The following is an 18124-nucleotide window of genomic DNA, read 5'->3' on the forward strand; positions in this document are numbered from 1 at the left end:
CAACCTTTTAAATGAATAATGAACAAGATTGGATTTAATTTTCAACTTAAACATATATTTCTCTTTCAAGTTACATTATTTTTATTGCTAGTGGGGTGGGACTAAGTCCCTTGTACTGCGGCCACTTCTGGCCTATCATACCAGCCCAAGATGATAGGTGAGGGTGATTGTGGAGCAACTGCTGGAGTGAAGATTGGCAGGGGAAACCGAAGTACTTGGAGCAAACCTGCCCCAGCGCCACTTTGTCCACCACAATTCCCACTTGACCAGACCTGGGAGCGAACCCAGGCCACCGCGGTGGGAAGCCAGCAACTAACCGCTTGAGCTATGGCACGACCCTTCAAGTTACACTAATTATAAACAATGTTCCCAATAAATTTCACACAGTTTCTAAAGGAAGGACATACACATTTATAGTGAGAAGACTACTATCTTGTGAGATGTGATGTTGTTATATTCTGGTAGATCATTACGAGTGTTTCAGAGGAACAAGCTGCCTCCATCTGCAGGAGAGATGATGGAGGCAACACGTCCATGTAAAGCACTGGTAACAGTTTACCAGACTATACGGCATCACATCTCAGAAGACAGTAGTCTTCTCTGTCAGGAACATGAGAACCTAAACAAATTCACACAAAGTAAGCTTATGCAAATTTCAGAAGTTACCACCACTTATTATCAAACCACATTTATGCAACTATCACAGGCAATCTTCTCTGCTCCCAAAAATAATGTGTACTGACAAAGTTGGCACCACCGCAGATAAATAACAATGATATAACAGGATGCATGTATAATTGTTCTGGATCTTGGAGCCTAGGACATAAACTTAATGTTATGAGGATGAATTTTCTTACATAACCTTAATGTTCTAATGATAAAATTTCTTATAAGCTTTTCTGCATTCAAGAATTTTCTTTCAAATATTACAGTTTCATAAGCATAAGGAAGTGCAACATTTGGCACCGTTTATGTTACTGTCAGGACAGACTTTCACTGATTTGTATGAAAAGCCTCTCAATGCAAATGCGTGTAATCTGAAATAACAATTTCCACAACATATTAACCATCAGTCTGTAAAGGTTCAAACACAGATACCACAGTGTGAAGTTAACTTTTCTCACTCAATATAACGCTTCGTCTCACAGTAAAACTTTAAGACATTCCTTCTCAGTGGCAACTTAATTCTTATTTCAAAATACATGTTACAGTGTATTATAAGCACTAGAAGAGATATTTTCATTTCAAACATAATTTATTTATTCCATGAACAAAAATGACTTACAAAAGAAAGTCACGGTGTTCCTTAAACCCTTTCAACCAGTCTTTAACACTGCATGAAACACATATCACATACCCTCTTGTGAAGTTTCATGAACCTCCTAACAATATATGCATCCTTATTTCAGAACTACCGACTTAACCAACTAAAGCCACAGAGAGCAGTCCTTGAAAAGCTAATAGTTCCTAACCTAGTTACAATACTCTCAACATTTTATGGAACCTGAAGGTTCAATGTCATGTTCACGAAAGCCTGAGACAGACAAACTGAATTCACATCCTCCCATCCTGTTTCTTCAAGATTCATTTTATCTTTTCATTTAGGCCAATATTTTCATAGTGGTCTCTTCCTTTCAGGTTCTCCTACCAAAACTTTCTATGCATCTCTCTTCTCCCCGCACGTGCTCCATGACCTATCCATTCTATTCTCCTTGATCAGATCACTCTAATAATATCTGGCAAGGAATACAATGATGAGTATGTACAATGTATGTATGTATGTATGTATGTATGAGTCCCTCCTGCCTCTTATCACTGACTTGACAGAAGTTAGTATGTCCACAGATGCAACTCACCATACCATGCGTCACTGGGGCCATACACAACCTTGTAGCCTTTGATTATACCATTTGCAGCAGTGAGGGGGGGAGAGACCCACGACACTCGGATTGTCTGTGAGGTGAGGGTGGTGCATGTGGTATCCTGAGGGGGCTGCTCAGGAATTCCTTCAGCTGTGTACTGACGTGTCTCTTCTGACATAGGACCCGGACCAACCTTGTTGAATGCTTGTACCACCACTGAGTACTGTGTGTACGTCCTGCGTTACAAAACAAGAATTATGATCACTTGCTGTTTGTGTGGTCAATTTCGGAGTTCTCAATAGTTACACCTCTCAAATGTGGCTATTATTTTAGTCATGGTCCATCAGCTTTAGCTTTTAAAAAACAAAATATTTCATAATGTTTAATGTCTTCGTGTCTGAGGAGTATGGGACTTACTTCAGCTCGCCAACCTGCAGATGATGTTCTTTCCCTTCCTCTTTGCTAAACTCAACAGTCTCGAACAGATATGGCTTGTCAGAAGAAGCGAGCTTATAGCCCACATAGTAGCCAAGAATCTCGCCGTTCCACTGATCCCTCTCTGGAGGTTTCCATGAGATCTTGAGTTTGTGCTGGTCCTCAGCTTCCACCTTGACAGCTGTCGGAGGACCTCCAGGAGCTGGAACAGATATACAAATACAGCATATGAAATAAACACTGGCCGGTCACAGTAGCCGAGCGGTCTAAGGCATGCACTGTCTTCACTCGCTCGGAAGCTGGGATCGTGGATTCTAATCCCACTCAGGGTATGGATGTTTGGTGTTTGTGCACATGTGTGTGTGCCTTTTTCTGTGTTTGTGTACAGGTAGAGGCTTTGCAAAAAGCTGATCACCATCCCAATGTATCCTACTGAATGTCTAAGATCTAGTAAACCGAAGTGTAACAGAGAGTTTCATAGAGGTAGGCCAAGGCCCAACTGGGGCTGTAGCGCCAAAGGAAAAAATAAAATAAACAATGAAGGAACCTCAGTTGACAGCCAAAGTAACTGCGATGCCATAAACAGCATGGTTTCAGTGCATGTTCGACATGTGATGTTACCTGCCAAAGATTAAGGCTTGGTGTTGACGATGCCAGGCACAGACGAAATGTCAATATTCATCACTGTTTCAACCACAATTTCACTTAATCAAGGTACAAGATCTGGAAGGCAGAAGATTTCTTGCACTAAATGTGAGTTATTTACTAAACTGAAACTGATTAAATATGAAGAATATTTTCTTTACACTGGGCTTCAGCTGGGCACAGGGTGAATATTCACTAAATACAGTAAACCCTCATTATAACAAACTAACAGGGGGACAGGGTGTCTGTTGCAGGCAATTTCCGCTGTAAACAAGCCAAGAGGTTTTCACAGCAGTACACCAGAGAATACATAGCCAAAACATATAATAAACATAGACACATAATGTGATTATATAAGGGTTTTTATACTGGGGTCATTTTTTATTTTAAATAGTTTTCTAATCATAAAACCTCCTTAGTATGAAAACATCTCTAAAAATTCAGAATTGTACAGAGCCAGATTTTGTCCATTATGATGAGGATTTACTTTTGTTAAGATTTCTAGCACACTAAATCAAGATTTCACTGAATGAAATTTTCAGCATAAACATTTATAAAATACAGGACATCTATAGAACACAGGGGGATTACCCTCTTCTGCAGTGATGATGGGAACAGTGTCAGAAGGTTCTGATGTTCCGATTTCATTCTCAGCAACAATGCGCAAGTGATATGTGGTGGCAGGTCTAAGGTTGAACACACCAGCCACTGTCTGCTGCCCTGGTACCAAAACACGGTCAATGTCCGCTTCCCACGTGCCTGTGGGCATCACAATTCAGACATGTCTCGTGACTTGCATGTTACATTACATGGTTTTATGAAACACGAACCTTAGGAAATGAAAACACGGTGTAACTACTTTTTAATTATCTTGAAAACAATCAAATTCACAGGAAAAGTGTATTGGATATATTCTTTACAAAGTTTCTACCAAACATCTTTCACTCCAACAAATACACTTTTCATTTTAATATTATTAAATATGTCATGGGCTAGCAGAGGACTGCTAATCACAAGATAGAAATACATTGCCTGTGAACCATTACCAGATGTAACATGGAGACTCACCTCTTGCGATCTTGTACTCAATGAGATAACGCTTGATTGGAGAATTGCCATCATAAGGGGCGGCCCACGACAGCTGAACGGAACGCCCAGATTTGTCCAACACTCTCAAGCCATAAGGCACTTCGGGTACCTCTGCAGAACACATATAATTTGTCAGAACCAAAACAGCAAGAGTGGAATATAACAGGCTATTTGACAGAATGAGGGTTAGAATCAGAAATGAAATTTTTGGACAAAGGTTAACATTAACAGAGCAAGAAGCGAAACAACTGTACTGGTTTGGCCAAGAAAAGAGAATGGATAGAATAAAAACGCTGAGAAAGAATTAGGCTTAAAGGAACGGGATCTATGGAATGACCAAAAAAGACGGCTCAGCCATGAGATGCATGACGGCTACAAGAAAGCTGGCAGGAAGTCTGAAAGCAGTAACTGAAGAGAGAAAGGTATTAGGGATTTCTGTACATTGATCTGTCTAAAAGACAAAGGGTGCTAAGAGAAGAGAGAGTGAGAGAGATAAAGAGACAGGAGCACAGCTAAGAATTATGCAACATACATGTGGCGCAAGCATCTACAACCAATTAAAACTGGAACACCCAAATTTGCCGTGTCCATTCAAAAATGTATACTGAAATCAATTCAAAAAACTTTTCTCAAAAAAAGAATTTGATCTGAATAACACCTCCTAGATCTATCCATAATCTCTCTGCCCCCCCCCCCCCNATAGGTGTGATTTGTTTCATGATCATTTCACAGATGGTAGGACTCCTTGGACGAGTGATGAGCTCATCACAAGGCCTCTACCTAAACATAGGACAACACAAACACAGAATAAACACATACACACACCAAATATCCATGCCTTGTGTGGGATTCGAACCCACAAACCCGGCTTCCAAGCAAGCGAAGACAGCACATGCCTTAGACCACTTGGCTACCATGACCGGCAAATCTATCCATAATACCATAAATTTACATAAGATGATTTCAGTTTGCACTTATTAACAAACCTTGAATGATCAAGTTGATGCTGGTATCATCAATTCCGAATGCATTTGTTGCTTCACAAGTAAAGAGTGCTGAGTCAGTACGTTCAGTCTGTTTGATGCTGAGGTCAGACAGGACACCATTTGGAAGTATTTCTTCTCGCATTGTGTACCTACATAGAAATATAATCATGAAAAAGTTACAGCAGCAGAAAGAACACCATAACAATACACATTTCACAAAACGTGAACCACAGAGGGGAACAGCAAAAACTCCCTAAGGGGGATTTTCCCCCCTCCCCCCGCCCACACACAATCCCCTCTTCTCTTCCTTCCCACCCCCATTCCAGCCTAAACTCAAGGACCAGGGATCCCTTTGCCACTCTCCACACTGCTTGATCCGCACCACAGAATGTTAAGCAACATCATGATGGGAAGGGTGACCACTCTGGAACACCAGTCATCAATCGCTTCTGTTGTTCTTGGTAGCCCTCAAAAGGGCCGTTTTCGATAACACTTCTATGTCTACAATCCTTATTGGCCCATACTTGGACACCATCCCCTACCCTTCCCTGGAATCTAGTGGACCAAAACCTACATATACTGACATGATGCCTGAAAGCCGGAACAGCAGAGCCAGGGTTCACTTGGTAAACAGGTTCCCGCAGCAACGGATACTTAAGCAACAATCAAAGTATTGCTGGGTTATAATGATGAAAACGGTGTTTTCTGTTAGATCCAACCCAAGACTACATAACAAGGATCTCCAAGGTGGGGTCGAATACCTCCACCGTGACCTTGCAAGTCACAGAAGGTGACAAAAAGGGAAGTCTCAAATCTGAGACAGTAAAATATGGTCACGAGTCCCAAGGGACTTGGACCCAAGAAAGTCTGCACTGGTAAGGGCCAGCAGCATATACAAAAGACAGACCCGTCCTATCGTCAGAGAGGGCGCTTCACAAACACAAGACCGTAACTGTTAAAGAGTAATAAATATCTGGTCATGAGCTCCATCTGACTTACTGACTGATTGACTGTCAGTCACAATGTGACTTTGACTTCGACTGAATTAGAATTTAGGGAGTCTCTTGAGATGGCAATCAAAGATGACTGAGAAGAAATGGCAAGAAAGGAATTAGGCTGTGCAAGGAAAACTTCATGTGTGCTGTAGTATCAGTGATAGTGTATAGTTCCTGTGTTAAAATCTGTTGCCAGGAAACAGACAGTGGAGACAGTAATAGACTGAGGACACTGGTGTTTACAGAGGTGAAATGTAAACTGCAGAGATTAGCAGTAGTGCTGTATCACTTGTAATTACAAGTTGAGTGTACATGGTCAATAAATCCAAACCCTGTCTAATAGTCACCCCTACACATGACAATATGAATGCTCACTCATAATTCACTTCGACCCTCAAGATGGAGGCAGAATGTATATCCAAAACAAGGAAAGAATGCCCACATCTACAGGGTGCAAATATGAGAGAGCAGAATCAGTATCAACAATGAAATAATGTGTCATGCTGGTAGTACTTGCCTGGTATCAGTCTTGGGATCAAGTCGTTTATTGTTCATGTTCCAGCGGATTCCAATTGGCTTCTCACCACGGGCCTCACATTGCAATACTGTCGGCTCACCACGTCGAGCTGTCTGGTTCCTGAGTTTGATTTCAAAGTGTGGTGGTGCTAAAATAAAACAGGTATGAAAATTAACTCTGGCCAAAAGTAGATTACAGGTTTGGTTCTCAATGCAAGCGGTTTCTCAACCCTTTGAGCTGGATGTATTCTTGTAATCTTCCAGACCACTGGCAGTGCCATTTTTATAGATTAGCTGCTGCAATCATCTCCAATAATAAAACATCTATATTTTCTTTTCACTGTCCTGGTTACAGCAAGTAGGCTGGCATCAGTGGCTAGATTAGATGAGATTTGAATCATGTCTTCCAACGCAAAACAAAAGTCTACCACATCAATTTACTTCGTATGATTAAATGAATTCTGATGAAAATCTCTTCTGTAGGTTACTACTGATTTCCATCATACAAACATAATAGTGGCACAACTGAATAATTTCATTGCTTTACAAGAAACTCAAAGCTTGAATACACACAAATTTTCGCGTTTCTATTCTGAATATTTAAATATGGTGTTAGAAGTATTCTTTGTCTAAAACATTTCTGAAGGTTCATTATATCTTTGACAGGCAGCCTTGTGGAAGAAAGGTACCGCAATTAACAAGATCACAAATATGGCGATTTTGGTTCCAACCATTCGCTTAGTGGGGCGTGGAGTCCAACTGGGTCCACTTGGCACGGTGGCCACTGATTGGCCTACTGTACCTGCCCCAGGTGATTATGATGATGGAGAATTTGGCAGAATGAAGATTGGCAGGGAAACCAAAGTACTTGGAGAAAACCTGCCCCAGCGCCACTTTGTCCACCACAAATCCCACTTGACCAGACCCGGAATCAAACCCGGGCCACTGCGGTGGGAAGTCAGCGTCTAACCGCTTGAGCTATGGTGTGGCCTGGTTCCCACCATACAATGATAAGAGAATCCAGCAACTTTGTAACATTCAAATAGTGATCTACATCACTATCTGATAGCATTGCATGCCCCAAAATGTTTTAGACACATGCATACTACGTGATGTAGACTGTCCACATGTGTGGAGGCAGGCTCGAATACCTCCACTGTATCCCTGTGAGTCGTAGGAGGTGATGAGAAGTGAACCCAGTGCCTGGGAGTATAACTGCGCCACCCTGTTCCTGGGGGAAATAAATATTGGGACCAGGCCCTCCAGTTTGAAGGGGGGTCTTGAATCTGAGACTGTAAAACGCGGTCATGAATCCCATGGGACTCCGACCTGAGAATGACTGTGCTTGCTGACGAGGACCAGCAGCAATTGTAAATGACAGACTCACCCTCTCAACAAAGAGGACATTACACAAGGCAAGCGTTCAGTTGAAAAACAAAATGACAGGCGTGAGTCTCAAGGGGCTTGTTGCCAAGACAAACTGATTGGCAGTAAACCACCTGTGGTAAAGTAACTCTCCCTGACTCTGTAGACTGTGATGTAGCTAGGTTTGAGAAGTGATATTTTGCAGCAACTGAGCAATCTCAGTTCTCTGGTTTTCAAGGTTCATTTAGAACACACTCTGAATGACATACCTTGCACGCTGATGAGAATGACAGCGGACAGCCCAGAACCTATACCATTGACAGCCTCACATAAGTAATAACCTTCATTAGTTTTCTGGATGTTGTTAATAGTGAGAGTTCCATCTTCCACTTTGATGTTTGGATTGTTTGGTTTCAGATCTTTGTAATCACCGGGTGTGTCCCCTGCAATCAGTTGCAGCAACATGAGTAGTTTATATTTCATGGTAAAGAATACAAATTTTACTAAGCAGTTTCAATTTTCCTCATTTCAGATACAAATATTTAAACAAGAACTGTTTATGCAGAAACAAGTATTTGTATTCAAACACTGCACACATGCATGCCTGATGCATTAACATGACACCAGACTCAAAGCCCACTAATCGCAAAAATGAAGTATAGTTTGTGACTTACCAGCAGCCCTCTTCCATGTGACCTGGGGTCTGGGGAACCCATCGGCTTTACACTCAACTTTAGCATCGCTGCCTTGAGCAAATGCTTTGTCAGTTGGTTCCAGGATCCACCTTGGTGGCACTATAGGCAAAGCACAACTTCCATCAGTAATACACAGTGTTTCTCTCTTTTAACAATAATTAATTGTCAATGATATTAATGAATTTAAAGAAAATGAATGATTTGTTTGCAAATAAGAAATTAAATATAATTATTGCATCAGAAAGAATTTTTGTGCAAATTACTGTCATAGTACAGTGGTTCTCAAGTAAAAACGTTTCCCATGGTCATATCTGTGAATGAAAGGAAGAAATGAAAAGAAATACGTGGCGACCACATTCATAAACAAATAATTTATTGTGGCTGCATGGCTGAATGTAACACCTGTCATAGACAGAAGATTACACTACAGATTAACACTTTGCTGTGGATGTTTCCAAACAATAAAAAAATTAGGTTACAATTTGATAAACAAAGGTAAAAATCCCAAAACTGGAATGAATTTTGGTTAACAACTCATTGATTACTTCTGATAATTTACAAATCAATAAAACACTTGGTGATCATACTTGAGAATCACTGTATTAGAACTTCTGTTAATTATAGATTTTAAATTTAATTTTTTTAACAGTGAAAACTGTGCTATAATTTTAAGGTTAAATTTGGAATAGATAAACAGTTCTAAAGGTAGTTCAACTTTGTCTCTTTATCTCTGGAAATGATCAACATATTTTCCAACCTGTACATCTAAATAAATTAGTTTCTGAATTTACAACTATACATACATTTAATTATTATCGTGTGTAAGAGAAGTCAAAATCAGCTCTGAATTTATTCAATGACAATAGCATGACAATATATCTGCTATATATATACTCACCTGGATTGGAAGATAGGGGTTAATTCAAAGGTTACATAAAAAGAAATCTCATAGGTTAGAAGAACAGAGGTAAACCAGGAAATCTTTTAGGCAAGGTAGCAATCTCCAAAAACAATACTTTCTGAACCCTCTGAACAATTCCTCACATTACAACTCATGCTTGGTAAAAGGCAATGAGGAAGACTGAACTTCCCATGATGCCTAGCTGACTCAAAGCCAGTTACTACCTCCATATACTTTGTGGGATCCATGTGGGTGCAGCATCTAAATTTGCCAGTGTTTCATTATAAATCATCTTCATTTGATTTGAGGATTCCACAGAGTGACTATGAAGTGTACAGTCTTCTGGGTTGTAACACCATGTATTTTGGAGACAGCTCGATGTTTTGGAAGAGCACGCTGCCTCCATCTTCAGGGTAAAAGTTTAAGCCAAGCTGAGCTTGCTACCTGCTTCATGCTAGTGTCTTGCTTAGTTTATTCTTTGACATGTTCCTCCAAAACATCAGCTGCTTTTCAGTTGACTACATATAGTTATACCCCAGAAGATATAAGTCTTCATATCCTCACTATGAGAATTCTAGCTCATAACAAAGGATCACCTTTTTCATACAAATTATGTGCAGTCCAGTTCTTGTATCTCTGACCCTGTGAGGTATGCCTATATTATGTACATGACAGAAATTGACATGATTCTGTCTACAGACCTGATAAAACTATTCATTCTGAAAATAGGGTTCACCTCACTGCACTATTAGAGGCTGTGCCTATTCTACCTCTGCTTTATTATTTACATCAGAACCCTTATGATTAGTGTTATAGGTACGGAACTTGATATATAAAGTAAAGCTATCCCCTTAACAGGCCGTAGAGACCCATAGGGTTGTGAGATGTCGAGGCTCCCACATTTTCTAGACAATCAGCTCACAGATGGCGGTAAGGTTGTCAGCCTTACGAGCTGGCAGCCCTTTACCTCCAAAGAAGATTCCTGGTGCTCATTCTTGTTAGAGGCTGAGTTGACCCCAGGGCCATAGTGCAGCTGGAAGGATTAGGTCAATTGAAAAATCCACCTCATCGGGATTCAATCCTGCAACCTTCCGGCTTGTAACATAGTGCCTCAACCAACTACGCTACTGCATGCCCCACGCAACTTGATATACATGAGAATTATTTCATTATCCCACATAACATGTAATAGAATGTATTCATGGCGAACATTAAAATACCCCCAACTTCTGCATTAATGTCCTCTTAAACTTAGTTCAAGTATCCCTTACTTTTTCCAACTTTCAGAGCCAGAGAAAGAATAGCTCATAAATCCAGTTTCCACTGCTCGATAAAATGGGCATGTAACTTTACACCATTAATTCAGAGCTGCTGATATCAAACAACAATAATAGCTATGAGGCAGTCAAAATACACAGATATTCTGAGAGGGAAGTTCAATTACTTGCATTTGATCATTTCCTAGAGTAATGAGACAATAACACGTACAGCAAAATCTCTTGAATAAATCTTTATAAGGGAGATAAAAATATAAAAAGTCTGTAACAGTAAGTACATGGAAGACAGGAAAACAATAGAGAAGCAAAAACACACAGAACTAAGTGGCCTCATGTTTCAACATGAAGTATACGCAGTCAGTGTGGTTGTTTCCTAATATCAAGAGCTTCATTCAAAATTGGCCATACTTAAACACAAAAACTTCCAATGATAAGAACCATCAAAATGGTTTAACAGTGTATTTGCAAGTATGACTGGCCCCGAAACCAAACCTGGAGGTTCAGTCTAACAATCTGAAAGTTGTTTCTGTGTGGCTAACAATATAATCTCTAGCCATTCCTTCAACAATGGAGATTCTGGAAAATTGTTATCAGAGTGTACTAGAAAGTCCACTACAGATTACACCAGTATGACAAAAGTTAAACTATGGTAATGGCAACTCGATAGTAAATTCCCTCGTGCATACTGGATTGTGATGTTTCTACGTACAAGAGATTTTGCTGTAAACATTTAAATTGTAACATAAGATTAAAATCAAACAGTTCTGTACAGAAAGACACAGCTCCACTCGTGTCAAAATGCTTCTGCATGAATTGGGTGAAAAACTTTGTTTGATGTAATTTGCTGGTTCACAAATTAGTTCACATGATTTATTTTATCAGAGTATTTGGTGTGCTAGCTAAATTGAAAGATATCAGTGAACCATTATTAAATTTTCTCTTGGGGCTTCTTCCTTGTTGTACAAAACTCTTCAATTCACAATGTTGTACCTACAGGTGCATCAGTTTACTGAGATGCAGCAATGGTATATTACATGCAGAACTTTGAATTTTCTATTATAATTTACAGATGCAACCTCCAAAACAACTTGGTAATTCTATATTATACTTGACTCTCATACCAGTTATTAGAATACATACTGATTTTTGTTAAGGTCTGAGGTTCTCACAGCAGTGACTTTGAAGATTACCCTCTTCTTTGTATGTGATACTGTGTAGTTTGGTAGACCATAACCAACTTCTTGAGGAATCTGCTCTCTCCATCTGGAGGGTAGAAGATGTAGGTAGCAGGCCGGTTCCTCTGGCACATTGGTTATATATCTACCACACTATATCGTGTCATATACCAGAAAACAGTAATTATCATTTTATTTTTTAAAGGTACTTTCAGGTATAACTTTCTACGGTCCATTTATTGTTAACATCTTTGCAGTTTATTTTACAATGCTTCAGTATCTAGACTACATAATGTCAAATATAGGGATCTGATAAATTGGTAATGGTCACGGCCTACTTGACATATTTTCCTAGAATTTGCCTGGAAGAGCTGTAAAATCCATGAAACCATTGGGATAAACCACTGTTCCAGCTGAGGTTAAAACCAAGCACCTCATGAATAGTTATCCTCAAACTCTGTTACCTATCTATCAAATTTCACAGCAGACAGCTTAGAAAACAGCAATATTTAGAGACTCTGTCAGCTTCTTATTTGAAATAATTAAACACCATAAGAAGAAAGCGTTATGGTTCCTTGAGCAAAATCTGACAATAGTTCCCCAGATGTCTGAACTTAAAATGCATAAAAATGCTACTAAAACAAAACACTACCAAAAACACTTTATTTTTACAAAAGGTTAGGTTATGTATACAACACGGGAAAGCATACACTACTGATCACAAATTCTGACTGATGTGGATTGGCTGCACATTTTTTCACACGGTTGCTTATGCTCTGCTGCCAACAATGAACACCCACCTTTTTGTGTGTGTCTAGTAGTAACATCCTACTTATATAAACATGTTCTAAAAAATCACTATAGAGTGAGGTAAACATTAACACAACAGACATCTAGAAAAATAAACTTCTGACCCATATTTGTTTAATAAGCAGTAACAGTTAAAATATTTTTATAATGTCCTTAATGGGGATTAAACTCTTTATTACAATGCAAGTAATCATGGAGGTTTTATATCATGAAGACAGAGGAAATGGAAGAAAAAAAAAATATTACTTCTTGAGGTACTGTAGATTCAAAACAAGTTACACCATTGTTGCACGTAAACTTTACAATCTGTAGTTACATTATCATCACATTTATATTCTATAAATCTTACACTTAATACACATGCATACATAAACACAGAACTATTGGTAGAAACAAAGAACACAATAATAGAACAAAAGATCCAAGCCAAAATGAAGAAAATGGCATGCAGACAGAAGAATCAAACCACTGGTCTCAATGGAAGAGAGCCAACGGTTTGTTTATAAAGGAACATACTGAAAATGAACAAACTCAACTGAGAAGGGTAGCAGGGGGGAGGGAGAGGAAAGCCTATCCAAACCTAAATCCAGGCACATTTATCCAGGTTGGGTAAAGGATAGGACAGGAGTGTGCTCTGGATTTCAACCTAGTAATGATGATGATATTCCAAGTATGAGACATCTAGCTGACATGCAACAAATGATGCTGAGATGAAGAAGTCCATTTCTTTCACTACATAAAACACTGGTCACAATATCCTGAATAGGTGAACAGTTACTGTTAACTATTATAACCAACAGAAACAATTTCCCAAACATGAAATGAGACAACTGTAACTATAACAACCATATGAATTTCCACAACAAACAAAATACCTGCGAATGGTTGGCAATCATTGCCTGAGACAAATCCTCATAGCAAATTAAACATCTGCAGTGACTGCTAATCAGACAAATCCAACTTGTAACCTTATAACAACAATCAAACAACACTAACAAGTGTCACTAGCATGAAATCCCTTTAACCAATAATGATAAAGAGACATGTGCCAGACTCCAATGTTCCTTGTTACTGTCTTGCAAACACACTCCCTGTCTAGAATGAATCCACACCATCACAGAAATGGTAACGGTACACTTAACGGCAATCCCACAGATTAGGCAGTCAGTCACCAGCTTCTCAACGCCAAGGACTGGGCTCAATCCCCAGGGTAGTTCATATGGGATTTGTGCTAGACCAACTATCACGGGGACAAGTTTTTCACCAAGCACTATGGTTTTCTCCTTCCAATTATCACAACATTAATGCTCCAAACTTATCTATTATCAGTGGCTGGTGCAACAGGCCATATGAGAATGAAAGTAAGAGCCTTATCCCACTCCTACAACTAACTGTACACTGACACAACCATGCCCATGCCCATTATGAGACTTGAACCCAAGGAAGGAGTCCAGTCTATTTGTATACAGGAATTATGAATAATGATGAGTATAAGAACAAATCTGCCACCAAATAAAAAAATAAACACTGTAAAAACGTTCAAACCACATTTAAAATGTTTGTCAAAGGCCACCCATCCTTATCTGACAAGGAGATAATGTAGAGTGTATTACAGACACAAACTATAAATAAAGGACACAAAAACCTGTGACACAATTCACAGAAAAATTGTGAGATCTGTGATTCTCATAGAGGTGACTATTCTGAGTACCATCTTCAGGGGTGTGATGCTGTGTAGTTGTTTCAGAGGAATCCATTGCCTCTATCTTCAAGTGTCACAGACTAATTCATGCAAGAAATCAGAGCAGTACACTGCTTGCTGGGTTTACTGTTTGACCTTGAAATCTGTGGGAGATCATTCCTCTGAACTGTCAGTAAACTTCTACCCGACTACATTGGGTTGCATCCCAGAAGACAGTTCTTTTCAGGTCATATAAAACTGCCCCTGACAGTATGACACTCGAACTATGATCTAATGATCATAATATTTATGCAGTAATAATGAATGTGTTATTTAGATGAAATGTGTATGAATTATGATACACACCCACAAAATCTGTGTCTCAGAATACAAACTGGCTCTGCAATACAATGGTTCTGTCATAAATATCATGACAGCTAATATTAATGGGACAGCAAATCTCCCTTGCACATTTCAATAATAAATAAAACACATCCTTATGAGGCCTTCCTTACAGGATGAATGTATGTGCCTTGGTGTTTTTGGTCGCCCTTTTCTGCACCAGCAAACTGACCAAGCCAGTGAAACTAGTAAGGCCTGCTATGATCTCATGTAGCCAATATTCACTAGCTACAGTACCTTCCTGTTTCAAGTGTCTCATATAACGTGTTTATGCAGAGATGGCATAACCATGCAAAATATTTCACCTTAAATATTTATGGTGCTTATATTTGGCACAGAATCTTAGCAATGGCCTGATACTTCTTGCATAGCCTCTGAACTGTAGATTTGGTATGAGAGTTAATCGCATCTAGATATGCTTAGCAATGAATATATACATTTTACCCAAATCTGAGAAGATGGACATGTATTTCATTATATGACTCTTTTCAATTATATATGTGTATATAGCACACATTCAAAATCAGGAGAATAATGGTCGCTTGATTCAAGTACACAGCTACTGATAAGTATGCCATGTTACAACAGAAACTCTGTAAACCTTTTTCATGAAAGTCAGGTGACAAGTATATCTGTTCCTTGCCATAAATTAGTGAACCAATTATGCCACATAAGGATGATCTGGTTAGTTTACAGGAAACACAGTTTGGCATTTTCATCAGACAAGAAACATTGGCGTAAATCTGGATACAGCATGAAACTGACAAGGACATTGCAATCTGGCATAGACCACTTTGACTACATGGTAGGGAGCTGTAGTGAGCTAGACAACAGAGTAGACAACATTCAGCAAACTAACTCATACCTCACAACCATGCTATGAGTCAAAGCCCCATATGAAGGAGGAAGAGATGCTCTTCCACACACTTGATATTAAAGTTGTGAAAATGGAGAACCAATCGAATGCAGCAGGGCCAAGTCCTGCAAGGCTTAGAAGTGAGCAAGAAGACACTCTCTTTTATATAACCTTCAAAGTGGGCTGCATACACATGCCTTAAGCTGGAGAGACCAGCAGAACAGAAGACAAAGGTGAGTTCCTGCAAGAGATGATACTCATGCACTTAACATAAATGAATGCTGCGTACCGTGGATATCAAGACTGGCCGTGAAGTTCACGGAGCCTGCAGGATTCCTAACCGTACAGGTGTAGTTTCCACGATGCCCAGAACTTGCCGGATCTATCAGCAGGAGGCTGGCTTTTCGACCCACTTTGGTGGTAGAAATTCCCATCTGGGAGGACAGCTCTGTACCTTGGAAACTCCACATAATATCAAGAGGGGGATCACCCTCTGCAACAAGGCAGGTCACCTGTGTTGCCTGCCCAGCAAAGATTGGGACATCAAAATGGAAAGGGATGATCCGGGGTAAAACTAGAACCAATACAAATGGAATGTCTTAACACATACCCTTCACTTTCAATATGGAAGAATAAACAGCTGTGCCTGCAGAATTTGATGCTGTACATGTGTAGTTCCCGGAGTCAAAAAGAGACAGATGAGACAGTGATAAGATCATGGTGAAGTCATCGACCTGCTGCACACCCTTCTCAAGAATGTGACCGTCTTTAAGCCACGTTATGTTCAGCGGTGTATCACCAGCCACAACCGTGCACATCAGTCTTGCTGAACCACCTCCGCTGATCCCACTTTGTTTAAAATTGAATGGCTCAATCTCCGGGACAACTAACGGAATAAAAGGAAATTGAAACATCAGTATGGAGCTGATGGGAACAGAGGTCTTCTCCAAGTACTGCTAACAGATTCATGCTTTGACCGGCCCCCCACACTTAGCATACCATGAACCTCAAGGCTTGTCGTGTAGTTGACGGAGCCTGCCGGGTTTCTAACAGTGCAAGTGTAGTTCCCTCGGTGACCTGAACTTGCAGGGTCTATGAGAAGTGCGCTGGCTTTCCGATCAAACTTTACTGTGGATATGCCCATCTGTGAGGAGAGTTCAGTTCCCTGGAAACTCCAAGAAATATCTAAAGGGGGGTCTCCCTGAGACACAAGGCAGGTCACCTGTGTTGCCTGCCCAGCAAAGATTGGGACATCAAAATGGAAAGGGACGATCCGAGGTAAAACTAGAAACAAAATAAACAACCCACAAAAGTAATGTCTGCCCTTTAACCTTGCGAATGGAAGAATCACTAATGCTTACAAATGGATCTACTGTAATATATGTATAGCTCCTGCAGCCAAAATCACAGCAAAGCCTTCCAGTTCCTGAACATATCAACTCAGTACTGGTGTACCATCTTCAATCCATGTGACATTCACAACACAATCTCCAGCTACAGGGATGTACGACATTCTTACTGTGCCATCTTCACCAGTTTCATTGTGATTGAGACTGAATGTGACCAAAATTAATGCAGAATCAAAAGACTGAACATGTCCCTGAAGACAAAATGGAAGCCTATCACTCTCACAACATTCCAATGACTAAAGTGAGGTTATGTATGGTATATGGAACTCATAACATTCTACTGAGTAAGTTGTGGTTATGTATGCTATACATAACTTTGAATCTTTCTTCATTCAAGTTATGTTATGACAAAGAGCATGCATACATCACAGATGAGAAATACAGTATGTAGTTGGATCAGAAGCAGCTTAACTTTTCTCATCAAATTATTACCAAATTTCTGCATAAAAAACATTCCAAATGTTGTGAGACTTGAGGTTTTCATGGCAGTCTTCTATCCAGTAAAAAGATTAAGTTTGGAAAAAGCCTGATGTTTAAGAGGAATATACCACCTTCATCTTCAGGGTCAAACAGTAAGCCAAGCAAGACCCTAATATGAAGGAGGTAACTGCTACCTGCTTGGTTTACACTTCAACCCTGAAGATGGAAGTGAATGTTCATCAAAAATGTCAATCCTCCTACAAACTAATTGGTGTACAATCCACATTACACCGATGTGATAACATCAAATCCAACACTGTCTTATTTATTCGGTCAACAAACTCCCCCCCACAAGATATGCTGTCGTTGGTCACTGGAAGAGGCAATTTTTCCAGAATTATAGGAAAATAATAACTTTGCTTGAAACCTCATAGTCATGACCTACGGCAAGGATATGTGCAAAAGCTATTGACAGATGTCACATTCTGCTTCTCAATGGCTACTAAACTTTGTATATCAACTTGTCAAATTAATCTGCCTGTGAACAAACAATGTTTGTTAGTTTTAGTTCTGAGAAGACATGCCTCAGTATAGCTTTGGCCAAT

At 39.7% G+C, this 18124-nt stretch overlaps 1 protein-coding gene across 1 annotated transcript in view; it reads right to left on the reverse strand.

The window, feature by feature from the left end:
- LOC111874991 (Down syndrome cell adhesion molecule-like protein Dscam2) overlaps positions 1-18124 on the reverse strand; it is a 203409-nt gene that overhangs the window by 34802 nt on the left and 150483 nt on the right. The window contains 8 exon segments of the mRNA XM_033755675.1: positions 1857-2098; positions 2280-2499; positions 3534-3701; positions 4011-4142; positions 5018-5166; positions 6530-6677; positions 8163-8336; positions 8568-8687. Of these exon segments, the coding sequence (XP_033611566.1) occupies positions 1857-2098; positions 2280-2499; positions 3534-3701; positions 4011-4142; positions 5018-5166; positions 6530-6677; positions 8163-8336; positions 8568-8687 (1353 nt within the window).

This window comes from Cryptotermes secundus, unplaced genomic scaffold, assembly GCF_002891405.2.
Source record: "Cryptotermes secundus unplaced genomic scaffold, Csec_1.0 scaffold868, whole genome shotgun sequence".
In the NCBI taxonomy this organism is placed as follows: domain Eukaryota; kingdom Metazoa; phylum Arthropoda; class Insecta; order Blattodea; family Kalotermitidae; genus Cryptotermes; species Cryptotermes secundus.